The sequence below is a fragment of the Odontomachus brunneus genome, unplaced genomic scaffold, assembly GCF_010583005.1.
Source record: "Odontomachus brunneus isolate Ranch 3 - 2012 unplaced genomic scaffold, Obru_v1 Obru_scaffold_011, whole genome shotgun sequence".
NCBI lineage: Eukaryota > Metazoa > Arthropoda > Insecta > Hymenoptera > Formicidae > Odontomachus > Odontomachus brunneus.
In genome coordinates this window covers 1246733-1274567 of record NW_022639461.1, presented here as the reverse complement: position 1 = coordinate 1274567, position 27835 = coordinate 1246733, and the positions used below count along the sequence as shown (strand labels likewise).

Genomic DNA, 27835 nt, shown 5'->3' with positions numbered 1-27835 from the left:
TATATATATATATATATATATATATATATATATATATATATATATATATAGAGAGAGAGAGAGAGAGAGAGAGTACCTATTAAAAAAATGCACCAAAAAGGAAAACAACATATTATTTTTCGCAATGCGTTTTGACTCAACCTCATGCGATTATCAGCTCACTAGATGTCTTTGACGAGTTGATAACGAGCAATGACAAGATTCTTCTTCTTTTTTTTATCTTCAGTATTAACGTGTACAACGTACACGAGCTTATGCGAGTTGCATAAGCTGATAGAAATAAATGTAAAACGCGCAACTCGCGTGATGCGCTTGTTTTGACCTGTGTGAACTTGAAATTCGACTTTTAAGAACTTATTAATTTCTCTATATACAAAAAGTTAGCGTTTTGTTTGTAGTGGTTTATAGTAACAATAATTTTGTTTTTAGTTTCATTAAAAATTAAAATTAAAAAAAATGACTTGCACTCGACTTTAAGATATCACAAATCCACTCGCGCTATCTTGTTCATGATTATTTATAGTTTTTGTAGTGCTTTCCGCTTCATTTGTAGTCGAAAAGTTCTGTCAATTTAAAGAATTGCAAAATATGTAATTTTAAAAATTAACGGAATACATCGAAGTAAAGTTATGTATTTTGCAATTCCTTAAATCCATATAATATTTAAACGGTTTGACTATAAACGAAGCGGAAAGCACTACAAATAACTACAAACGATTCTAAACAAGACCGTGTAAATGAATTTGTTAAAAGTCGGGTGCGTGTCGTTTCTTTAAGTTTTTGTAATTTTTGATGGATGAAACTATAAACGAAATTATTGTTACTATAAATAATTACAAACAAAATTCTAACTTTTTGCGTATAGAAAAATTAAATTCTTATAGTCGGACGCTAGAGATTTTTACATAGGTCTCGTTTTACAAACTTTTATTTGGGGGAACGCGAAAAATTACACGAGCGGAATTGTCTCTTCCTCACTCGATACAATGCTGTCGTGTATAGCGATAATGTAAGATATATAAAACATCTAACATATTACATAATACATTTTACGCTGCATTTTAATACTCGAGTATAACCTTGTCGCGTCATCAGGTTCAATATGATTAATTCACTTGAGCTCGATTGGGAGTCTGTATAACGACTGTCGTATTCATGACAGAGATGAAGGAGCAGTCTTTTAGAGGAGTCAATGGTTATGGAATTCCACTTTCACATGTAGCTGACGATGGCTCCTCGTCCCGTAAACTAAATAAGCAAGTGCTTGGTAAGCAAATTTCGAAATCACATGTTGGCATGGTGGCGTCGTATGACAATATCGATACATAAAATTTGCAAATTTTTTTTAATGTGCTACACTTGATGTTGTCATATTTCAGCGTGCGTCATATTTGTGTATACGATAGCGGAATATCTCACGCTAAGAATATTTGAGAGGAATACTTATCCGTCAAAATTACATGCAAAAAATAACGAAAAGAAATATATTTGCATTCATATATTTGCATTCATATATTTGCATTCATCTGTACTGGTATTGCTACTGTCTGTAATGTTTTCATACGTCACTCTTTTCTACGGAAGAAGAAGATAGAACGGGATTTATACTAACGTTATCTGAAAATATTTGAAATTGAATAACACGCATTGAGAGAAAAATATATGATATTTGGAACTATAATGACATAGTAAAAAGATTATAGTTAGAAATATAATTTTTATAGTAAATGTTACCATATTATTTGTAATATTTACAATATAAGCATAGTATAACTGACCCGTATAAAATGTTTACCAAGAATTATAATTATTTGGAATAAAAAATATAGTAAGATAGCAAATATTGAATGGTAAGAGAAATTAACTATTTTATATAGTTAATACAATTGGAATATTTGGCAAATATAGGTACATGTAACTATATTCCCAAAAGGTGCTTTACCATATATATAGAGTAATAAGATGGTGACTATAAATCTGTGTTCATTCTACTATATCTTCATGTTTAGATGAACTATAAATATATGTTTGAGGCCAAAACGAACTATAAAATATAGTGAGATTATAGTTATTCCAACTATTTTTTTCTCTCAGTGCGTGGTCGAAAATGATTATTACATGATGCATATATGTTTCTCCCTACTCTCAAGTATCGCAAGTCATGAAAGTAGGGGAATTATCGTGCGTCGAGGTGCGAAAAAACCGTCAGTCAAGGAATACCGTATTGAGGACTAGTTAGTGAGCATTGGTCTTTCTAACGTGACGGCTAACGCGACGATAAATGCGTGCGTTTTCTCCTTCGTTCATCGACAAATTGAGTTTTGAAATTCGAAGTTTTACAAACTGTGCATATGTGTAGTGATCAATGAAAAATTTTCTCTCTCTCTGTGAAATATTCTCTTTATTTAAATTTTATATAGATTTTTTATACATATTTTTTTATACTACTGAATAACACATTTGTTTTGCACTTTATTTACTGGATATATGTATTGCAGGCAACTACAATACCTTCATATTTTATTTAAATTATGTATCTTGAGACCAATACAAGGTCACGCCTCAGAATATTGATCGTCAATTTTGACGTCGATCATTGAAACTGAATAACTTAACCGATTTTTTGCTTATATTAACGCTTATGTAATGGATTTTCATTTTATAAGAACGTTGTTTTTTCATTGTTGTTTCTTCAACATTGTTTTCGTTTTGTAGTTTTATGTAATATAACATTTTTTATGAGAATGAATAACATGGGTGGGCAAAGTGGTAATTTTTTGTGGTAATGTGCAAATGCGGAAAATCGAATATATTTCAGGCAGAAGAAAGAATTTCGATGACATCAAAATAACTATAAAAACTCACTTTTCCATCATGATTCAATTATTTTCTCGTTGATTTAACGTCATCGTGATTTTCTGTTCTGCTTGGAATATTCCCATAAGCTGTAAGATTATTTAACATTGAAACCAGGAGTAACAAGTAACACTTTTCATAATTACTCTTTTTCGCATATTTTCTCACATTATTCGTGCAAAAGTAAAGTTTGATGTATAATGGAACACCAATCGATCGTTATTCGACATTCCACGCATTTATTCACATCTGTCAACGGATTTTGACGACCATTTGGATAAATTTATTTGCAAGCTGCGCAATGAGGAGAATGAAAAGGTTTATCTTGGCGGAAAAGACAGAGAAGGATCCAAACTGGAAGTCCTCAGACAATTTACTGGCGCGTATCTCTAAGAACATGTCGAAGAACGATGAAGAAAGTAGCAAGCCTGAACAGGAGAATACAGACGAGTCACGATCGAAATATCTGTCGACGTTAGGACAAACGTAATCACATTTTGTTTTTGGCGTTCGTGGTCGTCCAATGTTTTCTGCCACATGCGCACTAATATCTGTGATCTTTCCGGTTGATTCTTGTTGAGTTATTTTGCGTTTAAAATAAAATAATCGAGTATTGTGATATTACGAATGTGTGTGAAATCACAGCGCTGCGTACTAGCTATTTGAGCGGATAATCTGACTTTACTTTTTGCATTCGGTTGGATTGATGATACGATATGTTTTTGCTCATAATAAACTATATTAATGATTAACGCATACTTGTGTGTGTGCGTTACAATTTACGAAAATTAATAATATAAGAGTGCAAATTAAATGATAAAAGTATGTAGAGCAGAATTGTGACTATGTATGTGATTTTTAACAGGCCCAGCATGTCGCAGGGGACGGTGATGATTCAAGCGCAAAGCCGACTCCAAGAGAAGGACTTCACCGTCGCAACCCCCGAAGAATTTGTCCATCGTTTCGGTGGCACCAGAGTCATCAACAAGGTAAATATAAGCGTAAGGAATGGGCGCCGAGAGAAAATTGAAAACATAAGTGAATCGAGCCTGGTCTTCGCAAATGTTTTCAATCACACACGCAACAAGTAATGGCTGTATTCAGCAGAGAAAGATGCTTTATAACTGTTGTAAAATTCGATAATTCAATTGGTATGTGTTCTTCAATCAATATTACTCAGCGAGAACGTAGACGTCTAACCAACGTCGGAGAAGTCTAAATTACGTCTAGTCTAAATGCACGTTTAGAAAAATGGCAATTTAGACGTCTTCTATTTTGAATAAATTTTAATGTTTTAGAATCCATTCATAATATATTGACCATTAAAAGAGAGTTTTCGATAAAATTTCGGGATTTTATTTTGTCGATTATTTACAATCTCTCTAGACGTCTATTCGATATTGAATCGACGTCTGATATTCCAATGAGAAATGACTTATCGATCGACGTTTATTTGACGATTTCGACGTCAATCAATAAGTCATTTCTTACTGCTATCGCGCGCATTTTGCATAACAAATTTATTCTAAGTGGAAACGTCAGTTTTTTTTAGATTTCTGTTTTAATTATTACAAAATATTCAATCTTTGTAAATATTACAAAGATATTATCTTATCTTGTATATTATTTTTGTAAGTATTACAAAGATAGGAATGTCAGATTACTCGAAAAACATTAAAATGGAAGGAATGGTCAAAGTCATTTTGCAAATAACTATATAAACTTTAGAGATATTAAATAAAATAGATAAGCGAATCAACGCGTGTATTTGCTAGGTACGTTATAATATACTGTGAATACTGTAAGTATACATTTTATAAGCATAAATTGTAAGAATATCGTTGGAGTCATCATTGGAACACCGCATGCCGCTCGATCAGGTTAAGCAAGGCAGTCAGGATGGATGGATGACCGCTTCGGATTCGAAATTATTGAGACAGGATTCGCGAAAGTTTTAGCGTGTGTTTTTGACAATCTTCGGTTTCTAGCAGTTTATAAGACATGAAGAAAATTAGGAATTAGTTATTTTTATGAAACAACCCAGTGAGAAATGACTTATTGATCGACATCGAATCGACGTCGAAATGACGGTCTTAGACATCTAAATGTGGACTGTTTTTAGATCGATATAGATCTTAATCTAGATTAAACGTAGATAGTAGATAGACGTTTCATATAGACGTCTAATAGACGTCGAATCGATGTAACTTTTCTCGCTGGGATAAGAACATAGACCAATAAGATTCATGAATTTTACAACAGTTGCAACGTAGCTTTTTCTGTTGGACGCAATCATTGACTTTATAAATGCAATAACTTTTACTTCGTTTTTCTCGAAACATTCGTATTATGCTTGGTTTACTTATGTCTTCACATCAATTATATCTTCTAAAGAAAGTATGTACTCAATGTTGAAGCTGACTGGTATACATGAGTTTTAACATTATACGTATTTCATCTCAGGTGTTGATTGCCAACAATGGTATCGCAGCAGTTAAATGTATGCGATCGATTCGACGATGGTCTTACGAGATGTTTAAAAACGAGAGGGCCGTGCGTTTTGTGGTGATGGTCACGCCGGAAGATTTGAAGGCGAACGCGGAATACATCAAAATGGCAGACCAGTACGTGCCTGTACCGGGTGGGACCAACAACAACAATTACGCTAACGTGGAACTGATCGTCGATATCGCGATACGTACTCAAGTTCAAGCAGTTTGGGCCGGATGGGGCCACGCTTCGGAAAATCCTAAACTTCCGGAACTACTCCACAAAAATAACATCTGCTTTATTGGTATAAACACAAAAAGTCGGATTAAATTAAAGAAAAAAGAGAGAAAAGAAAAGAAACACGCGCGCAGTTTGCGTTTCCCGGATCTGTTGTTTCATAAGAATTCGATGTTGCATAAGAATCGTTAAGTTTGTTGAAAAGCTTTTGTGGGACTTTAATATTCGCGCGTACATTAACACATTTTCGTGTCGCCCAAGATTTTACATTTCTTACATTTTTACGTTTCCCGGCAGGACCGTCCGAAAAGGCTATGTGGGCCCTAGGTGACAAAATCGCATCCAGTATAGTCGCCCAGACCGCGGACGTGCCGACTCTTCCTTGGTCGGGATCGGAATTGAAAGCGCAGTATAGCGGGAAGAAGATCAAAATATCTTCGGAACTTTTTAGGAAAGGATGTGTCGCCAGCGTAGAAGAGTCTCTAGCAGCGGCTAATAAAATCGGTTTTCCGATTATGATAAAAGCTAGCGAAGGCGGAGGTGGTAAAGGAATCAGAAAGGTTGAAAACGCCGAAGAATTACCAGCTCTGTTTAGGTAAGTTCTGAAATTTTCATACAGTTTTAATATGAGAAATATATATATAATTTTCATTAGGTTACACCGTATAACTTAATATTATTTAATATTATGACGTTTAGACAAGTGCAAACTGAGATACCTGGCTCACCGATATTTATTATGAAGCTGGCCAAGTGCGCTCGTCATTTAGAAGTGCAATTATTAGCTGATAATTATGGTAATGCGATATCATTGTTCGGACGTGATTGCTCTATCCAGAGAAGACATCAAAAAATTATTGAGGAGGCGCCAGCCGTGATAGCCAAGCCAGAGGTTTTCGAAGAGATGGAAAAAGTGAATATTATATGTGCTCTCGATGACTTATAGTTAACTATTGCAGTGTTATTAACTTTTTGCTATTAAATTATAGGCTGCTGTGAGATTAGCAAAAATGGTAGGATACGTTAGCGCGGGTACCGTCGAATATCTTTATGACACGACCGGTAGATATTACTTTCTGGAATTGAATCCTCGCCTCCAAGTAGAACATCCTTGTACCGAGATGGTGTCGGATGTGAATTTGCCAGCGGCTCAGCTGCAGATAGCAATGGGCTTACCTCTGCATCAAATCAAAGATATACGTCTTTTATATGGCGAGAGTCCCTGGGGCGACAATTCGATCGATTTCGATCAGCCACGTCATAAACCTCAACCGTGGGGTCACGTTATCGCGGCTCGAATTACTAGCGAAAATCCGGATGAAGGTAAAATTATTTTTCACAAGAGCACTGCGTTGCGTTTCGTGCAAATGTGAATTATTGATAATTGATTTGCTTTTAGGCTTCAAGCCAAGTTCTGGCACGGTCCAGGAATTAAATTTTCGATCATCCAAGAACGTGTGGGGCTACTTCTCAGTTGGAGCATCGGGTGGGCTGCACGAATTTGCAGACTCGCAATTTGGCCATTGCTTTTCGTGGGGTGAAAATCGCGATCAGGCTAGAGAAAATTTGGTCGTAGCTTTGAAAGAATTGAGTATCAGAGGCGACTTTAGGACAACTGTCGAGTACCTGATCACTTTACTGGAAACTGAATCCTTTCTGCAGAATAATATAGATACTGCCTGGCTCGATTTACTGATTGCGGAACGTGTGCGAAGCGACAAACCGGACGTTCTGTTGGCCGTTACTTGCGGTGCACTTCATATCGCCGATAGAACGATCACAGCCGCTTTTGCTGGATTTCAAACAGCCTTGGAGAAAGGTCAAATTCAAGCTAGCAATGACTTAGACAACGTCGTTGATGTAAGTCTATATTTTCTCTTCTAAACTTGCGTAACGTTTTCGGGCAACCTCGAATTTATACAGCTGTTGCATCATATCTCCATCAGATCTTTTTTTACGTATTTTTATATATGTCGTAGGTAGAGCTCATTAACGATGAATACAAGTACAAAGTGCAAACTGCCAAATCCGGTCCCAACAGTTACTTTCTCGTGATGAATAATTCTTACAGAGAAGTAGAAGTTCATCGTATGTCGGATGGGGGGTTACTGCTTTCGCTAGACGGTGCCAGTTTCACGACTTACATGCGGGAAGAAGTGGATCGTTATAGAATTGTTATTGGAAACCAGACGTGTATCTTCGAGAAGGACAATGATCCATCTTTACTGAGATCACCGTCTGCCGGCAAGTTGATTAACTTCTTAGTCGAGGACGGTGGTCACGTCAGTGCTGGTCAAACATACGCTGAGATTGAAGTGATGAAAATGATAATGACCATCACTGTCAGCGAGGCGGGTAGTGTGTACTACGTGAAGAGACCCGGTGCTGTGTTGGAAGCTGGTACATTGATTGCGCATCTCGAGCTGGATGACCCGTCACTGGTGACGAAGGCGCAGGAATATACGGGACAATTCCTCGCGGCAGCGGCGTCGGCTATACCGGAGAAACTGAATCACCTTCACGCCAAGTATAGAAACGCTCTGGAAAACACTCTGGCTGGTTACTGTCTGCCGGATCCGTATCATCTGCCGCGTCTGCGTGATCTCATTGAGAAGTTTATGTTCTCGCTACGCGATCCCAACCTACCGTTGTTGGAGCTGCAGGAGGTAATCGCGACAATATCCGGTCGAATTCCTGTCTCGGTGGAGAAAAAGATTCGCAAGTTAATGTCCCTGTATGAGCGAAATATCACGTCGGTCTTGGCTCAGTTCCCTAGTCAGCAGATCGCCGCCGTGATCGACGGACATGCGGCGACATTGTCCAAGAGAGCTGAACGTGACGTTTTCTTCTTGACTACCCAAGCTATTGTGCAATTGGTTCAAAGATATCGCAACGGTATACGCGGTCGTATGAAGACCGCCGTGCACGAGCTTCTCCGGCAGTATTATACAGTCGAAAGCCAATTTCAGCAGGGACATTATGACAAGTGTGTTTCCGCGTTAATAGAGAAGCACAAGGACGACGTAACTACGATTACGGGTATGATATTTAGTCATAATCAAGTGACGAAGAAGAACGTTTTGGTTACTATGCTGATCGATCATCTGTGGGCGAACGAGCCTGGTCTCACCGACGAATTGTCCAGCACGTTGACAGAATTGACTAGCTTGAATCGAACAGAACACAGTCGCGTTGCATTGAGAGCCAGGCAGGTGTTGATCGCCGCCCATCAGCCCGCCTATGAGCTAAGACACAATCAGATGGAATCTATTTTCCTCTCGGCGGTGGATATGTACGGACACGATTTTCACCCGGAAAATCTACAGAAACTTATCCTCTCGGAAACTTCAATCTTCGATATTCTTCATGACTTCTTCTATCACTGTAATCGTGCGGTGTGTAACGCTGCATTAGAGGTCTACGTACGGCGAGCTTACATCAGCTACGACCTCACATGCTTACAGCACTTGGAGCTGTCTGGCGAGATTCCATTGGTGTACTTCCAATTCGTTTTGCCCAGTAACCATCCTAATCGGCAAAATCAATCGTTGGTGGATCACAGAGCTGGCGCGATGGCGGCCTTCCAAGATCTCGAGCAGTTTAACCAATATACGGACGAGGTCTTAGACTTGCTAGAGGATCTGTCAAGCCCCACGCCGGTGGTGTCTGCGAAACTACTAGAGGCGGTGGATGCTGCCGCCAGCGAGTCTCGACACAGCACGTCGATTAACGTGTCATTGAGCGTAGCTGATAGTGCGGCAACGGCAACGGCGTCGTCGGCAACCGCCGGCGATAGATCCACCGATGAGCCGGTTCATATATTGAGCATCGCTGTTAGGGAAGACGGCACCGAGGACGACGCCACTATGGCCAGATTGTTCGGGGATTGGTGCGCGAGCAACAAGGACGAATTGATATCCCGCGGCATTCGAAGAGTGACGTTCGCTGCGCTCAAGAGGAAACAGTTCCCCAAGTTCTTCACTTTCCGTCAGAGAGACGGTTTCATTGAGGACAGAATCTACCGGCATCTTGAGCCTGGCTGCGCCTTCCAATTGGAACTGAATCGCATGAGAACGTACGATCTCGAGGCACTACCGACGTCCAACCAGAAGATGCATTTGTACCTCGGACAGGCGAAGGTCGCGAAAGGCCAACAAGTTACCGATTATCGTTTCTTCATTCGATCAATCATACGGCACTCCGATCTCATTACAAAAGAAGCCAGCTTCGATTACCTTCACAACGAGGGCGAACGCGTTCTGCTCGAGGCCATGGATGAATTGGAAGTGGCGTTCTCGCATCCCCTTGCCAAGCGTACCGAGTGCAACCATATTTTTTTGAACTTCGTCCCTACGGTTATCATGGATCCCGCCAGAATAGAAGAGAGTGTGACCAGTATGGTGTTGAGGTACGGGCCGAGATTGTGGAAATTGCATGTACGACAGGCGGAAATTAAAATGACCATTCGACCTGCTCCGGGCAAGCCAACTTCCAACGTACGTCTCTGCATCGCCAATGACAGCGGATATAGCATCGATTTGCATCTTTATACGGAAGCCACCGATCCCAAGACGGGTATTATCCGTTTCGAGTCTTATCCACCTACGACGGCGAACGCGGTCAATTGGCGGCCGGGTCCTATGCACGGGCTTCCGATCTCGACGCCGTATATGACCAAAGATTACTTGCAGGCAAAGAGGTTCCAAGCGCAGAGCGCTGGCACGACCTATGTGTACGATTTGCCGGATATGTTTCGTCAGCAAGTCGAGAAAATGTGGCAGAAGTATATCGAAGAGAGACAACCGAACCTCGATTCAATTACAATCCCTAGCCCGGCGATGGATGTCGTGGAGTTGGTATTAGACGGAGACCAGCTGGTCGAGCAGAAACGATTGCCGGGTGAGAACGATGTCGGCATGGTCGCGTGGCGCTTGACTCTGTACACTCCGGAATATCCGTTCGGCAGGGATATCATACTTATCGCCAACGATCTGACGTATCTGATCGGCTCTTTCGGGACGCGCGAAGACTTGGTGTTTTGCAGAGCCTCTGAGAAAGCCAGAAAGCTCGGCTGTCCACGGATATACTTTAGTGCCAATTCCGGGGCTCGTATCGGCTTGGCCGAGGAGGTGAAGGCTCTCTTCAGAATCGCGTGGGAGGACGAGAACGAGCCGGAGAAAGGTTTCAAGTACATCTATCTTACGCCGGACGATTACACGCGCTTAACCCCTTTAAACTCGGTAAAAGCTTCGTTGATCGAGGATCCTGCCGGCGAGTCTCGTTATAGGATTACGGATATTATCGGTAAAAACAATGATCTGGGAGTAGAGAACTTGAAATACGCCGGTCTGATTGCCGGTGAAACGTCGAAAGCTTACGAGGAGATCATCACTATATCCGTGGTGTCGTGCCGTGCGATCGGCATCGGTTCTTATTTGCTGCGTCTTGGCCAAAGGGTCATCCAGATTGAAAACTCGCACATCATCCTAACAGGATACAGAGCATTGAATGCTGTTCTGGGTCGCGAGGTTTATGCCAGTAACAATCAGCTGGGCGGCACGCAAGTCATGCACTATAACGGAGTGTCACACGCGACCGACGCGCGAGATCTTGACGGGGTGGCGACCGTTCTCAAGTGGCTCAGCTATTTCCCCAAGAACAAAGGTGTCCCGGTGCCAGTGTTGTTGCCCGTTGTGGACTCAATCGACAGGGAGATCACTTACATGCCTACAAAAACGGCCTACGACCCGAGATGGATGCTCGAGGGCAGACATTGTAACGAGTCCAATATCTGGGAGAGCGGCTTCTTCGACCGGAACTCGTGGCACGTGAGTCTCTCTCGTTTCGCTTTGCTTTTCGCTTTTATCAGCTAAAGAGATTGGTGATTTTTTTATTAAATACTTTTTTTCTATTAAATACTTGTAGAAAAAATTTGTATATTAGAAGAGAAATAGGAGGTCCTCGCTAGTTACTTGAAAAAATATCGAGACAAATTGTTTATTTTATTTGTAACAATTATTAATTCTTTGTGAAAAAAATTGAATAATTTCATATTCTATCTTATTTGACAAACAAGACAAACCTTTTGCATCAATCTAATTCATTCTCGTTGCTGATTGTGAGTCGATACACCGTTAACTTGTGTCTTTTATCACACATACAGGAGATAATGAGACCGTGGGCGCAAACGGTGGTGACAGGACGAGCCAGACTTGGTGGCATACCGTGCGGCGTAATCGCCGTTGAGACGAGAACCGTCGAGCTGCATTTACCGGCCGACCCGGCGAACTTGGACTCGGAAGCGAAAACCATATCCCAGGCGGGGCAAGTCTGGTTCCCGGATAGCTCGTATAAAACCGCTCAAGCTATTAAAGATTTCGGGAAAGAGGAGATACCGCTATTTATCTTCGCCAATTGGAGAGGCTTTTCGGGAGGCATGAAAGGTGAGGCGAAGTACATTGCTCTTGCTTGTTCTCTTGATGAGAGTCTTCAAGTCGCATGTCAATAATAAATTCATCTCAAGTGAACTATTCAGATTTCAATTTCGAATTAGATACGGGCTTTTCAGTTGAGTCGCGATTACAAATATGTCACATATCATTTAATTCAACTAAAAAACTTAAGTCTAACTTTGTATTTAGATTTGAGGTTCTCACGTGAAATAAATTTTAAGTAACGATTATCAATGAATAATTCCCCAAGTTCATCGTTCTTCGTTTTTAATTATTTATTTTCAATGATTTGTTTTTGACAGATATGTACGAACAAATTGTCAAGTTCGGCGCGTATATTGTGGACGGATTACGGGAATATTGTAGGCCAGTGTTCGTTTATATTCCACCGAACGGAGAACTCAGAGGTGGTGCGTGGGCCGTCGTGGACCCTATGATAAATCCTCGTTATATGGAGATGTTCGCCGACAATACCAGTAGAGGTGGCATTCTGGAACCCGAAGCGATCGTAGAAATCAAATTCCGGAACAAGGATATCGTAAAGACCATGCATAGAGTCGATCTGGTTATACACAAGCTAAAAGTGAGTACAGGTGATTCTTTGCTAAATTCGTTAATCATCGCGTTAACATTAATTTGCTTCTCGTAGGAAAAACTGTCGGTCGCAAGCACGACGGAGGAACGAACCGAGCTCGAGACGCAGATTCGTAAACGCGAGCAGATCCTAGAACCGATGTATCATCAAGTCGCTGTGCATTTCGCTGAGCTCCATGACACGCCGGAAAGAATGTTCGAGAAGAATGCGATCCACGAGATAATACCGTGGAAGAAGGCACGGCGGCTATTTTATTGGCGGTTGCGGCGTAGACTCTTGGAGGAAGAGATTAGGACGGAAATCTTGTCGACGCTCCCCAGTCTCGACGTCAGGCAAGTAGACGCGATGCTTCGACGTTGGTTCATCGAGGACAAAGGTGCGACAGAGTCCTACCTGTGGGATCAAGACGAAGCTGCAGTCTATTGGCTAGAGGTGCAACGTAAAACGGAGAACAGTGTTGTATCGCGCAACATAACGTGCGTGAAAAGAGACGCGGTTGTAACCCGTATCAAGGAGGCGTTGGAAAGCTATCCCGAGATTAGATTAGACGCGGTATTAGAAATCGCGCACAGATTGCAACCGACCGAACGGGCGGAGTTGTTAAGAACTTTGTCGCAATTGGAGACGACGGGGCAGGAACATCACACGGACTCGAGCGTCTCGTCCTGAGTGCGTCCGTGTCAATTGCTCATTTCAACTTTGTTAATATTAAATACACGTGCATGAAAAGTACAATTCATCGTCGAGGATGCATCATTATTCATATCAATGCAGACACCTTTGCTTAATTAACATTTTGCCGACGGACGAGGTTTTTTAGGTAAATGAAAATACATTTTGTTGAGGATGTGTTATAGAATGAATGTGATATAGAATGTATTTATAAGTCTTTGACGTTTTTGTTACGCTAATGATGTACTAGTGCTTTTTCCGTCTGCAAAATGTCAAGGGTTGCTGGCTATCAGAGAGTAGGTGATATTTTCAAATATTCCACAAGATTTCACGGATAATTTTTAATGAATATAGATGCGACTTTGTTCCTTTTGACATTGAAGGAATCGCAGTTTCTCATCGTTTCAAATTCTAGCAAATGTAAAGTTGAAAACATTTAGAGAGGAATTCCAATTAATAAAGTTAAACCAAATTCTTTCGCTGATGATTAATTTGTTGTTGTCAAACAATTGTTCTTTGTATTATAGTAATAGTTACATATCGTTATATAATATATAATTAATATATATATAATATATATATAATATTAGTTATATACTAATATTATACTATATATTATTATAATATATATTTAATTATATAATATATAATTACATAATACATAATTATATATAATAATTGCTCTACATTGATTACAGTTTTACAAAGTACCCTATATAATCGAAAATGGATAATCTTTTTAGGCACATGTATTCCTGTGAAAAGCATGTCGCTACTATTCTACAATTGTGATGAACTGATGAATTATATGTATGTTTGTGGGAATTTAAAGCGATTATATAGGGTATTCAAGTAATACGTCACATGTTCCTTCAGCTGTAAATTCCTTGAAAAATTCTAAATATATTCTTTTATGAGAAAAATGTCAGAAGGAAACATCATTCTATATAACATTTCGACTTCCTATAATTATAAATTGTCTTTAAATGATCGTGAATGTAGAAATAAATCTTACTTAAAGTAAATTATTAATCGTTGTCAATAATTGAAAGTAGATCATTATTTTTGCGCGTTAAGATAAATTGACATTAATTCCAACATTTTTTACTATTTTCTTACTATTTTATTCACTTTTATTTACTTTATTTTATCTATTTATTTTATTTATAGCATATTATTTTCAACAACCTTTAATTCTCAATTTTTACAACGTTCTGACTATTAAGTACTTTGACAATAAGACGTCATTTCTACTAATTTAGCTTCTCTGAAAGAACATGCATCACTAAGATATATATGCAACATTTTATATATAATAAAATACGTACACATGAATGTACATCTGCATATACATATATACACGCACGCGCATAGCATATATATATATATATATATATATGTATATATGTATATGTGTATGTGCATATATATATATATATATATATATATATATATATATAATATATAATATATATATATGTGTATGTGTATGTGTGTGTGCATGCGCAAATATATATTTATTTTTTGAAGAAAGAGATGTAAAAATAAAGAGAAATGTTATATATACAATATACGCTCGCGCATTTGCCACGCTTAAATTACATTATTTTTTATGCACGCAACAAAAACGTTGTACATATATCATATTAATTTTAACTTTTGTTCCTGTTTTTTTCGAAAGAAATGTATCCGTTATCTCTAAAGCACATTTAAGTCAAGACGGCCTATTGATTTTAATGGAAAACTTATAAAATCTCGTATGCATTTATGTGCTTACTTGTCTTCGTATCAGTCTATAATACATACGAGTTTACAAGAGTCTTTTACACAAAAAATATCTGTGACTTATTTTTATCACAAAAGTGTCGTTAATTCTTTTCTAATTTATATAATTTTTGATAATATTAACATCCTATATCATAGATTGTATATATTTGAATAATCTTATAAAATACTAAAAAATTATGTATAACAATATTTGTTGATAATTCCTAGCCGAGGAAATATCTTCAGAAAACTGGTATTTGACTACGATGTACATCTATTAAATCATCATCTAGAGTAAGCAATACCATAAAGGAGAAGAACATTGCTAATGCCGAAAGAAAATGCCATATGTCGTGAGAATCGAAAAAATTAAGTAACTTGCAAGGTTTGTTATGAATGCGGGACTGGGCTGGTGTGAGGGCCCAGGATATCGTTTTATTTACGAAGAAGTACAAAGCTGCTCCCCAAAACAGCATGGATAAGATGATGTAGATCGCAGGTGTTAGAAGAATCCGTTCTCTGTGACACAGCTGGATAGAGTACAATTTTTATATTAATTAGCGTTAAAAAGAAACTAGGAATAATATGCATACATACATACCTTCATTACGATGTAAAACAGAGTGTATAGAATTAAATTGGACATTAATATAATTAGTAGAAAGATAGCAAAATTGTTTTCTTGATACATATTTCCCAACACAGCCAGACCGACGTTGCACATATTCGCTAGTACAAGCATTATAAATCTGCTAGGATATAGTGGTCGCAATAAATGCCATATACCACAGCGTGCGTCATGTTTGAATGTCTGCAAAATGATTGAATCAAAGACTATAAATATCTTGCGATGTTATTAGAAAAACGGAAGAAAAAAGAAAGAAATATGTACCTGTATAATTCTATTAAAAGTGCCTTTGTTGAATTTACATCGCCCCATGTAATATATTTGTACTGTTAAAACGAAACATATCAGTAAATGTAGTATGGTAAATATCACCCAAAAGCAGGTGGAGCCGTTCAAGACTCCAATTAGTCCTACGAATATTATAAGAGCCAAAATTCCGAATGTTACGGGTGCTCTAGCATTTATATCAGGATGACGAGTTTGATAGATTTTGATCATACATAGCACAGCGATCACGTACATAAAACTGGTATCTGGAATAGATCACAGTGAATATTGATGACAGTGAGCGGCGGAAACGTATATAGTGCTGCAATAGGGTTGCAATAGGGTGCTGCTATAGGGTTGCAAAACGGACTCTCTGACTCTCAATTGTGACAGTTTGCTGAGCTCCTAACTTCACTAAACCGTTTTGCAATACACTGTACTTACGAGAAGTATACGAATGATGACATCTCGATAGGTAAGAAGTGATACTTCGTATATGCGAAATCGAAAGTTTTCAGCAGAAACAAAAAATTAAATTTTGAAAATTTACTTTGCTCTGAACGACCGAATTTTTTCTGTATTTAGTTTTTAAGATTTTTAAATAGAAATAAAACGTCTTTAATAAGTCGAGAGAAAAATTCTGGGTTTCGCAGAAAATAGCAGATACACGAGATATCACTTTTTAGTCATTGATATGACTATTGCCACTCACCGAATTGGAAATTACTGCGATTTGGGCACACATGATAACTCGCAGATAATATGCCTTCCATTATCAATGCAGTACCCATTGCGTAAAAAAGCCCGTAGTGTTGCGGTATGCCGTAACATTTGGCTTCCTCTTTATTCGACTCGTTGTGCTCTCGCGAGTAAGTTAGAAAGATGAACAGCAAACCCAGCAGGACATACGCGAAGTTCGAGAATATGTGATTGAAGTCGGATAGCATACCCAACGGATGGGCGCACAAGAAGTTGTAATAGCACATGTCCTGATTTCCGGTCGTGTGAAGCACGCGCTGATATGTTACTGCTAATTGAACGACCGGCAGAGTATAAAATACCGCAACAGTTACCAGGTAGTAAAAGTACAGACGGGATTTGTGTCGCAGTATCTTCGGCTCTTTACGAGCGAGATCGCAAACCGAGAGGACCAGTTTCGTGCGTATTACATCCTTGTCAGAGAGTGCATCTTCCATTATATCAATATCATCCTCGTCCAGCGATGAATCGTCTTCTACGGAGTCCCATTGTTTCTGATAAAACATGATTAAATATATTTGTAAACAAACTATTAACAATTATATTCAATTTAAAAAATGTCTGACCATTTTCTAGATTGAGGATTATTACAAATTTTCTTTCAGCCGTCTCCGTTTTTAGATAGTCATACGTCGTGACTGCTAATTACTATGAGAGCAGATAGGCTTCCTTACTGACGTAAACGAAACGTCAAGCTATCAAAATGTCACAGATGCTTGGTTTACTTTACTGCCGCGTTCTCGAATAATCAACAGTTACGATGCATAACTATCTAGAGGTGGATGCGGCTGAAAGAAAATTTGTAGTAACTTTTGATCTAGAGAATGGTCAGATATATCTAAAGCCTACATTTTTTGTTGAATTCCTATATTCATTATCTGTACTCGAAATCTATAGTTTATGAATTGTATACTAATAATACAGTATGATTTTCAGTACAATATAGTGGAATGAACTACAGATTTTCAGTACTGGTAGCGAATAACGGAATGCAGCTTTAGTTTCAATAGCATTTGCCATTACCTCTGTTGAAGGACTCGCTGCTTGCTCATTGGTTCCTTCACTTTGATCATTTATCGTCTCTAGCCTTTCAAGCTTTCTGTTCTTTTTGATGTTAAATATTACTACAGTTGTTATATATAAAACACAAAATAGCACGATGATAGTCATTACGGATCCTGTCGCAATGATATAATCACGTTTAGTAATAGTAGGATTTATAATTAATGTAACATTCTTGGTACGGAGGGGACTGCTAATAGACGTGTCATTGCAGTCGACATCATCACCTTTAACGACTAGTATGACAAAAAAACCTCGCGGATAAGTTTCTCTCTGAAATATAATAATATATAAAGACATCGATTATTACATGTCATATACATAAAACATGCCAATAAAAAATTTCTATGTGCAATATCCCAAATAGCACAAAATATTCTACGAATATTATTATAAAAGGCGAATGCTTTAATTCCAGAATATTCGAATGAGATATTCTATATGTGAATATACTTACAATATTACAGACCGAAATTAATATATTTATAACAGAAAAAACATGTTCTTAGTACATGTTTTTCTGTAATGTTTACTTTGCATTTGCAATGCTTTCATGTACCTGTAAAGTTTTCATAATGTTCCAAATATAATAAAGTGTACTTATTATAGCTTAATATTATAGCTTAGTAATGATATGTATCTATGAAATATAAAATATTTAAATTATTACTTTATAATAGTGTGAAAGCAAAATCAATGATTGATCTATTATTTACATATCTATTATTTACATTTTGTAAATATTTTATGCATATTCATAGAATATTTATAATTGTGTTATTTAAATATACTATGAACGTACTATGAATATATAAGTATTTTTAGTACATTCATAGAATATATAAATATTCATAAAGAATATCCATCGAACATTCATAGAATATTCCTGTGCTATCTGGGATATAGTGGTACTCACCGGTATTGTAATACCACCTCTCCTACTTATAGTCTGCCAATAACCAGAAAATTCAACATTTCGTTCCAAGTCAAATACAGGACACTGAAAAAAACAGATATAGTTTATTTCTATTAGTTGACAATTATAAATCATCATCAAGACTCACTGATGTATTCTGAATAGACACAGTCATGCAAATGTCATTGTCTGATTCTACACGAACAATAACAGATGTATTTTCCATTTCTTTTGGAAAGATGTAACCATAATACAGAGGCTCAGATGGAGAGATTTCTACCACTTTTTCAATTCCTGGACTGTAAAGATTGTACACAGAAATTTAACAAAAATGGCAATTCCTATTCCAAAGAGCACAAATATCTAAAATGTTTCAGAGATATTTTAAAGACATCTAAAACATAGAATATCTTTCATATGTCTCTAAATATTTTTTAGACCATTTATGCTGTATGAAGTATGTTCTTTAAAAAATAATATAGTATATTTACCTTAAGTAAAAATCTTCTGTCACTATTTCCGTCACACTAAGATTGAAAAAGACATTTGCTCGACTAGCTGTAGAAATACTGACAATGATAAATTCCTTCTCATCTCTTACTGCATATCGATAATATTTTGTTGAACAGAGAATTCTACTAGTTTTATTGTATGTCACAGAGTTTAAATCTGTGCTATCAACTAGCAATGGTATTTGCCAAGATAGAATTCCAGTTGTTTGACGCACTGCTATTATTAAAGGAAAACTATGGGTAGCATTACTTTCTACCTTTATCCTTGCAGTTTCCAATGATGCCTATGTACAAATACAGATATATGTTGTTAACTTTTTCAAAATAATAAACACAGGGAAAATATTAAGAGAAATATCACATTAATAATTACATTACGAGCATATAAAAATACATATTCAACAGTAGTATTTATGATTCGTTGATAACTTTGTCCATATGTGGCTGATGGAATGACTATTGGAGAAAACGGTGAAGGTGGTGGCGACGTCGAAGGTGGTGGCGACAACGAAGGCGGCGTCATAGCTAGCACAGCATCAAGGAGTAGTAATATGATCATTAACCTTAAAGCATCCCGTATTGCCATAGTTGATCTTACTGAAAACAGATTCAGGGAGAAAATGCGACTGAAGAAATCTAAAGTTTGTTCAACGATAATTATCTCGAATGAGATCATTTAATAATCTAAAAATCGATATTGAAAGATGTTACACAATACATTGTTAGAAGTAAACAGCACAATGATATTACCATTGGCTGTTTTTTCCGTTTTTCTCATCATAATATAAACAAACGATCTTCCATTTTTTCTAACTAAATAGATGGTTTGTCCTATTATATAATTTAATTATTTACACAGTAGTTTGTAAACATTGCAGTGACCACTATCGGCATAGGCTGCGTTCCGATAAAGTCCCTAAAATACAGAGTCTGGCCACAGACTTCTATATACTATTAGACTGCTAACTTCGACTCAGTATATGGCCTCGAAAAGTAGGGAGCGTCCCGATTGACCACGGTACGATTGGACACAACCAACAGATGAAAAGAATTACCTAGTGAATTACTAGGTCGAACCAATCATCACAATCTGTGTCCAATCGTATCGTAATCAATCGGGTCCCACTCCGAAAAGTATGTACAGAAATAAGAGCAAAAGGCAATAAGAGCAAAAGGAACTAAGATTTCTTTATTATGATTGGTTTATTAAAGTAACTTTACCCATCAAGTAGGATTTCTGAACATAGCCTTGGTGTTCCGACATTCACAATGGGTGCTTTTCAATTGCTTAATACATTTTGACACACACGTACACAAAACCAGTTTATTGGTCACATATTATCTAAAATATCTTGTAAGATAATATGCAACCAATAACTGGTTTTATAACCAAACTGGTTTTGTGTAACAGTGTATGCAACTGGAAAGCATCCAATGTAGCATCTCATTTTAGACATTATTGTACTCTGATATAAGTATACAATTGATCAATCACTTATTTTTACAAATTTTTTACTGTAACGTATTTCATTCTGACGTTTTTCACTCTACATGTACATAAATATTTAAGAAGGCGGCATCGGTCATATTGGGTGCGTTCAGCAGATAAAAGCGCTCAGTGAGCACTCGATGTTTATTGGTTTATTCTGTTAGTTCCCTATATTTAAACCAATTACGTTTACAAATCACTCAACAGTTGTACAACTGTTGTGTCTGCTGAACGCGCCTATTATACTTATATCCCCTCTTCTTCTGGAACACCAAAAAGGCGCATGCGCAAGATTTCTGTACATACAATTCGGGGCCATATACTGGGCAGCGATCATGTAACTTTTCCCCTAGAACGGAAACGTGAAAAGTGAAGTTTCACGTGAACTCGTGATCACTAAACTCGGCGAAGCGTAGAAACGTGAAACTTTTCACGTAAACTTGTTAGCCATGAAATGTGCTGACGAAAAAGTGAAAATCTAGTGACATGATGAATACGGAATATATTATGCTACTGCTGTGATGAGATACAGGAAACATAACAGTACTAAGATTATAACGATGTTTTTAAGATTATATGTTCTACAGCCGATGGATACAGCTAATTTGGCCGATATTGAAATCATATAGGAACCATGTTTAGTGATTTGTGTTTTTCACGCATAGAGTTATTTGATTGCGTGAACAATGAAAAAGTTCACGTGAAATCGATAGAGCGAAAAGTAAAAAGTGAAAAGTTCCGCTCGAAGTTACGTGATCGCTGCCCTGAGTCGAAGTTAGCACTCTAGTAGTATATAGAAGTCTGTAGTCTGGCCATTCGAGTTAGATTCCCTTAAAATATTTGTATGTTTATGGTTGCTTTCCAATTACTTAACACATCTTGACACACACGTACACAAAACTAGTTTATTGGTCACATATTATCTAAAATATCTTGTAAGAATATGCAACCAATAAACTGGTTTTGTGTAACACAGTGTACGCTACTGGAAAGCACCCTTTATCATTTCATTCGCGTTTATGTGTCATGAGGGATAGACCCGATCTACAATAGATGAAGTAAGGAATAGGAGTAGAAGTAAAGCCAGCGGTACACGATGCTTGTTTTCGTGCTGGATTGCTTGCTAGATGGAAATACTCTATTCTGATTGGTCCGTCTTCAGAAATGCACTAATCAGAACAAAGTATTTCCATCCAGCAAGCAATCCAGCATGAAAACAAGCATCGTGTGCCGCTGGCTTATGGCTCTTGCACACAGAACGCAGTAACATTTGCCGTGCGATGGAAGTTCGCGTGACAGCCAATCAATATGCTGCTTTCCGTAATAATCTTCTAGCTCTTACGGAAAAACAATATATTGATTGGCTGTCGCACGGACTTCCGCCGCGCGGCAAACATTACTGCATCCTGTGTGCAGGAACCATTAAGAAATAAGCAGTAAGGCCCGATCTACAATATATCGTAAACAGACCAATCACAATCGATTATTTTTGAAACTTGAGAATGGAATTGGTCAATTTGCTTATTTCTTATTCCTACTCCTACTCCTTACTCCATCTATTGTAGATCGGGCCATAAAGACCCTCAAGCAAAGACTGGCCATTGGTGGGTCTCTGCGTAATTGGCACACGGAATAATGGCCCGAAAAATGGCGATACCAATGGCGACACCAATCCGAAGCTGTGCTCACCAAGCGCGAATAGACATAAAATATGAATTGAGATATTGTCGCACTCTGCGAATGTATAGTTTATCATTCAAATAATGATGATAATCATTAAATAAAAATGTATACATATAAAAATGTATATTCTATAAATAAAATTGTATATTCTTTAAAATGTATAATGGGTGCTTTCCAGTTACGTACACTATGTTATACAAAATCAGTTAGTGGTTGCATATTATCTTACAAGATATTTTAGATAATATGTGACCAATAAACTGGTTTTGTGTACGTGTGTGTCAAGATGTGTTAAGCAATTGGAAAGCATCCAATGTAAGTTCTTGAAAATATTACATATAGTCAATAATAATCACACGTTATATAATGTCAAAAGAAATAAAAAACTAGTCCTGCGATATCATTATTCAGGTAATATAATAAATAATTAGTTAAAAAAAAAAAAAAAAAATATATATATATATATATGTACTAGATAATTTTAACAAATAGAGATTACTTGTATTGTTGTTATAAATTTTATTTAAAGGTACATAAATGTGTGCAAGTGTAATAGTTGTTAATTGTTCATTTTACATTATGTGATGTTAAATTTCGTGATTAAAATGATAAAATATTATGTTATTTACATGTTATACAATTGATGTTGCAGGTGCCCGCTTTTTGACGGTGTGCGAATGAGATACGCATGCGAAAATCTACAGTATACGTAACTTGAACTATACATTTTCGCATGCGTATCTCATTCGTATATGTCAAGAATCGAACCTTATAGCGTGTTCGACTGGCCCTGGGTTAATCGCTCCGAGAGCGATTAATGACGTCATAAGTCTCTACTAGCTAATCATAAAGCTTATAAGTATCTGTTCGACCAATAAACGTAGACTGAATAACCCAGAATGGGTTAACCCAGAGCCAGTCGAACATGCTATTAGATTGATACACACGCACACATTTAATATATTACGTATTCACTCACTAGCTCGCACATATTTATCGCCGCCATTTTTCGGGCTAATGGCCAGTCTCTATTTGAGGATCTCTAGGCCACTTTTTTAAAACACGCCCTCTGAAGAAGTAGAAGTAAAACATATCAATTAAATCCACTTTGGGAACATTGCCCATCTTTACTTTAGTATATTTCAGCACTGTAAAGTGCACGTGGTTTGCATATGCGTTTTTATTCATATCATTAATAACATTTGTTCTGGATAGCTATGTTATAAATTTATCACATAATGGGCGCAACAAAACAAGAAACACATCGTCCAGGTGCGCTTAAACAAACTAATAAGCAGCACAAGACTGGAAGGCATCGTAGCAAAAGTGCTATTAATAATGAACAAAAAGGTAAATTGATTTTTTTGTTAAACATTAAATTACAGCAAATTTTATAGTATAAAATGATAATTATCGTTTTCGGTTTATTTAATTAATAACATAAGATTTTCTTCACAAGAACACTATAAATAAATCAATATTTTAAAACATATTTCTATCTTGTATGTGATTCTGCACAATTTTATTATTGCAGGTAAACAAAATGTTGTCAAGATGTTATCAAAACATTTGAAGAAGAATCTAGGAAAGGATGCACGTAGACACCAGTTGTCGCAAATTAGGAAGAAGAAACGTGAGGAAATATTAATACAAAAAAGAAAACTTAGTGGATCTAGTTTACCTCATCTTATCTCTATCATATCATTACATAGTAACACAGATGTTAATGATATAATATCCACCATAAAAAGCATGGAAGAAATTGATAATATTGTTATTAATTCATGTGGAATAATGCATATATGGTACATTGCAAAAATTTATTTATATTATTAGAAAACTAAATTAGAAACTAAATATTTACTAATCTTTCAATTACATATATAGTACAAAGTTCAAACAGCGATTTTCCATCATTGTACCACCAATGGGTAATGTTCTTGCTACTTTGGATGCAGCCAAAGTAGCTAACACAATACTTTTTGTAACCTCTGTTACAAGTGAGACAAATGATACAAAGAGAGAAGCTATAGACGATTGGGGCAAAGAAATTATTATATCTTGTCTTGCGCAAGGTTTACCTGCTACTATTTTTGCAGTGCATAATATAAAAAAACTTCATATTAAAGTGAGTAGTAGTTTGTTTGAATCATAAGAGAATACTGAATTATTCAGTTTATTCTATATCTATTAATTTATAAATTATATGGAATATGTGATCTACTTTATAAAAATCAGTTGCTTGTTCTTATTAAATCTGTGTTTCAAATGGTATAATAGAAACGTCAAGAATATAAACAATTTCTGCAAAGTATGGTCTCAAAATGGATTCCTGAAGAAAAAGTGTTTGAACTTGATACTGCAGCTGATTGTATAAATATATTACGTCGTGCTGGATCACAGAAAGAAAGAAGTATATTTTATAGAAATAAAAGGCCACACCTTCTGGCTGAAAAATTGTCTTTTAAGTGTGATGGAGTATGTTGAATTATTATATTTTAAATAATACTTTTATATAATAGTGTGTAACATGCCACTTAATAATAATTCTTATTTAATAAGGATTCTGATTTTGGGACTCTCTCAGTGACTGGACATGTACGGGGTTCACGACTTTCGGTGAATAGTTTGGTTCATATACCAGGCTTTGGAGACTTTCAGATGAACTGTATTAAGTATCATAAATATCCACATCCAATTGAATTTTTCGAACATAAAAACTACCCTAAAATGTCCAAGATGGATATGCCTATAGAGACATGTATGCAAGGTGTACAATATGCAGACCCTAATAAACAGGTTTTTATATATTTTTTTATGATCTTGATAATTCATTTATATACGGTTTATCAAGAACAGCGATAATACTTGTGAATGTTGCATATACCTGGAATGCATACAATTTTTAGGAATCTCTTGAAAGTGAAAATATTCCTGATCCAATGGATGCTGAACAAACGTGGCCTACGGAGGAAGAGTTGGCTGAAGCAGCAGCTAAAATAAAGAAAAAAATTGTAAAAATTGTACCAAAAGGTACTTCTGAATACCAAGCTGCCTGGATACCGGATGAAGATGCAGGTATTACATGTATTTCCTCTTCCTTTCTTTTCCATTGAAAATTCTCATCCTTTTTCTCAAAATTCTTTTTTTTCTTTTCAGAGACTTTTAGCGCTGATTCTGACAATGAGTCCGAAGACTATATGTCTGCAGAAGAAGCAAAGTCTGTAGATACAGATAATGATAAAAATATAGAAGACAATGAAGAATATGAAACTATTACGATATCGGAAGCACCGATGGATGAAGAACGTTACGATAAAGATATTGATATGCTGGAAGAGAAACAAGCTATAGAGAAATTGAAAGGTTAGCACATATATATATATATATATATATATATATATATATATATATATATATATATATTTATTTATTTGTATATAACTTTCCCATGTTTTTATAATACTTCATATTATTATTTTAATAACCTTATAATAACATCTAGAAGCAAAATTGGATGCCCAGTTTCCTGATGAAATGGATACACCTCAAGATATATTAGCTAAAACGAGATTTCAGAAATATCGCGGACTTGAATCGTTTCGTACTAGTCCGTGGGATCCGAAAGAAAATCTTCCCGCCGATTATGCTCGAATATTTCAATTTGAAAATTTCGATCGCACGCGGAAACGTGTATACAAAGAACGCGATAATATTAATGAAGGTGCTCAGGTACGTATATTATAAAAATTCTTTCATTACATTTTATATTAACAGATAAAATCTTTTCTTTTAAAATCATATAATTTTCGACTTATGATTTCAGCCGGGCTGTTACATAACAATGGATATTCTTCGCGTTAGCAGTGAAATTTTTAAGGCATTTACTACGGTGGAAAATCAACCATTAGTGATATTTGGTTTACTTCCGTATGAAAACAAAATGTCCCTTCTGAATATAGTGTTGAAGCATTCAAATAATTATGTACAGACGGTTAAGTCGAAGGATAGATTGGTTTTTCAATGCGGATTTAGGAGATTTGTGGCGTGCCCAATATTTAGCCAACATACGAACGGTACTAAACACAAGGTAAATTAATAGAATTATTTTGTTTGCTATTACAAAATATATTTTATATACTAGGTCGAGAATATATATATATAGCGTTTAAAGATTTTACCGTAATAAATATGTTTTAGTACGAGAGGTACTTCCATCCCGAAAGTACCATTGTGGCGAGTATGTACGCACCAATTACATTTCCACCATGCCCAACTCTTTGCTACATTGAAAATAAAAACGGCAAGCTCGTACGTTGTTTTCACTGATATTATTAGTATCATACTAAAGTTATTGTACAAGACTAATGTGAGATTCTTGTGTTAGGTTCGAACGATATTAATATAATGTTCTTTTTTTCTATAAGGAATTACTTGCAACCGGAAGTGTACTGTCTTGTAATCCCGACAGAATTGTTGTGAAACGAGCCGTTTTAAGCGGTCATCCGTATAAAGTGAACAAAAGATCGGCAGTTGTACGTTTCATGTTCTTTTATCGCGAGGATATCGAGTGGTTTAAACCTGTCGAATTGAGGACAAAATATGGACGCAGGGGTCATATAAAAGAACCTCTTGGTAAATCGCATATTTCTAAACCACTACTTTTTGTACATATGTGATTTGTACTTTGTCTTCAGCGATGTTTAATATTTTTACGATTTCTTACAGGTACACATGGACACATGAAGTGTGTGTTCAGTGGACAATTAAAATCGCAAGATACAATTTTAATGAATTTATACAAACGAATATTTCCAAAATGGACTTACGAACCATTATTGTTTACACGACCATCGTATCAGTCGGAAATTATGCAAGTAGAATAATTGTTATTACAGTTAAAATATAAAATAAAAATAAATAAATAGTAGAAGTAAATAGTGTTTGCAAAACGTGTATTGCATTATCACCTATATTATCCGCTACGCGAATATTCTAATAAAATATTGATATGTATTGTACACTTAAAAAAAGGGAATTGCAGACCAAATATATTGGTGTATTTGTGTAAAAAATAATTTTCAATCGATTGAATTGACCGATTGATTGATGATAGATGCGCTATATCTGTATATTATTTGTAACATTGCTAATTGATAATTAATTTTATAATGTTTTTAATAACTGGCGGTTTAGTAGCATAAAATATAATTGTCGTTCTTTATTAATTTCATTCATTTTTACATTCTTGTTTACACAATTGTGTATTTAATATTTTAATAATTATTAATTTGAGTTACAATTTGTACACATACATAATAAAGTATTTATTACCCAGATAGCCAACTGTATGTGAGTTTGCTATTAACCGTTTTGTTCTTGAAATTCCATTGTGCTCAATCACACTTGGCTATCTGGGTTACATTTAAAACAGTGGCATTCACAATATA

At 36.4% G+C, this 27835-nt stretch overlaps 3 protein-coding genes across 18 annotated transcripts in view; 2 read left to right on the top strand and 1 right to left on the bottom strand.

The window, feature by feature from the left end:
* LOC116840655 (acetyl-CoA carboxylase) overlaps nucleotides 1–14225 on the top strand; it is a 19803-nt gene extending 5578 nt beyond the window's left edge. For 7 of the 15 annotated variants that reach the window (XM_032807638.1, XM_032807635.1, XM_032807629.1 and 4 more), the window contains 10 exons: nucleotides 3722–3845; nucleotides 5320–5650; nucleotides 5881–6178; nucleotides 6283–6496; nucleotides 6573–6906; nucleotides 6983–7443; nucleotides 7563–11411; nucleotides 11747–12026; nucleotides 12338–12618; nucleotides 12685–13299. In XM_032807638.1, coding sequence (XP_032663529.1) covers nucleotides 3722–3845; nucleotides 5320–5650; nucleotides 5881–6178; nucleotides 6283–6496; nucleotides 6573–6906; nucleotides 6983–7443; nucleotides 7563–11411; nucleotides 11747–12026; nucleotides 12338–12618; nucleotides 12685–13299 — 6787 coding nt within the window. Of the gene's footprint in view, nucleotides 1–1110; nucleotides 1268–2243; nucleotides 2783–3045; nucleotides 3343–3721; nucleotides 3846–5319; nucleotides 5651–5880; nucleotides 6179–6282; nucleotides 6497–6572; nucleotides 6907–6982; nucleotides 7444–7562; nucleotides 11412–11746; nucleotides 12027–12337; nucleotides 12619–12684 lie in introns of those variants that run through there. The other 8 variants (XM_032807633.1, XM_032807634.1, XM_032807632.1 and 5 more) reach the window with 8 other exon arrangements.
* Nucleotides 14226–15010: 785 nt separating this feature from the next.
* Nucleotides 15011–20142, bottom strand: LOC116840657 (SID1 transmembrane family member 1-like). 2 transcript variants are annotated; one of them, XM_032807643.1, is made up of 10 exons: nucleotides 19964–20142; nucleotides 19587–19810; nucleotides 19193–19497; nucleotides 18850–19000; nucleotides 18702–18785; nucleotides 17747–18058; nucleotides 16677–17217; nucleotides 15962–16230; nucleotides 15671–15880; nucleotides 15312–15599 (listed from the first exon to the last, which is right to left on the bottom strand). In XM_032807643.1, the coding sequence occupies exons 1-10, from the start codon at nucleotides 19992–19994 to the stop codon at nucleotides 15312–15314; spliced, it is 2415 nt and encodes an 804-aa protein (XP_032663534.1). In that variant the 5' UTR covers nucleotides 19995–20142. The 2 variants fall into 2 exon arrangements, with proteins under 2 accessions (XP_032663533.1, XP_032663534.1); XM_032807642.1 differs by lacking the exon at nucleotides 19964–20142 and having other exon boundaries at nucleotides 15011–15599; nucleotides 19587–19956.
* Nucleotides 20143–23505: 3363 nt separating this feature from the next.
* On the top strand, nucleotides 23506–27330 carry LOC116840711 (pre-rRNA-processing protein TSR1 homolog). Its single transcript, XM_032807787.1, has 12 exons — nucleotides 23506–23735; nucleotides 23920–24190; nucleotides 24273–24513; nucleotides 24666–24863; nucleotides 24948–25184; nucleotides 25295–25463; nucleotides 25545–25751; nucleotides 25891–26117; nucleotides 26212–26475; nucleotides 26586–26696; nucleotides 26813–27020; nucleotides 27114–27330. The coding sequence occupies exons 1-12, from the start codon at nucleotides 23624–23626 to the stop codon at nucleotides 27269–27271; spliced, it is 2403 nt and encodes an 800-aa protein (XP_032663678.1). The 5' UTR covers nucleotides 23506–23623; the 3' UTR covers nucleotides 27272–27330.
* Nucleotides 27331–27835: the final 505 nt, after the last annotated feature.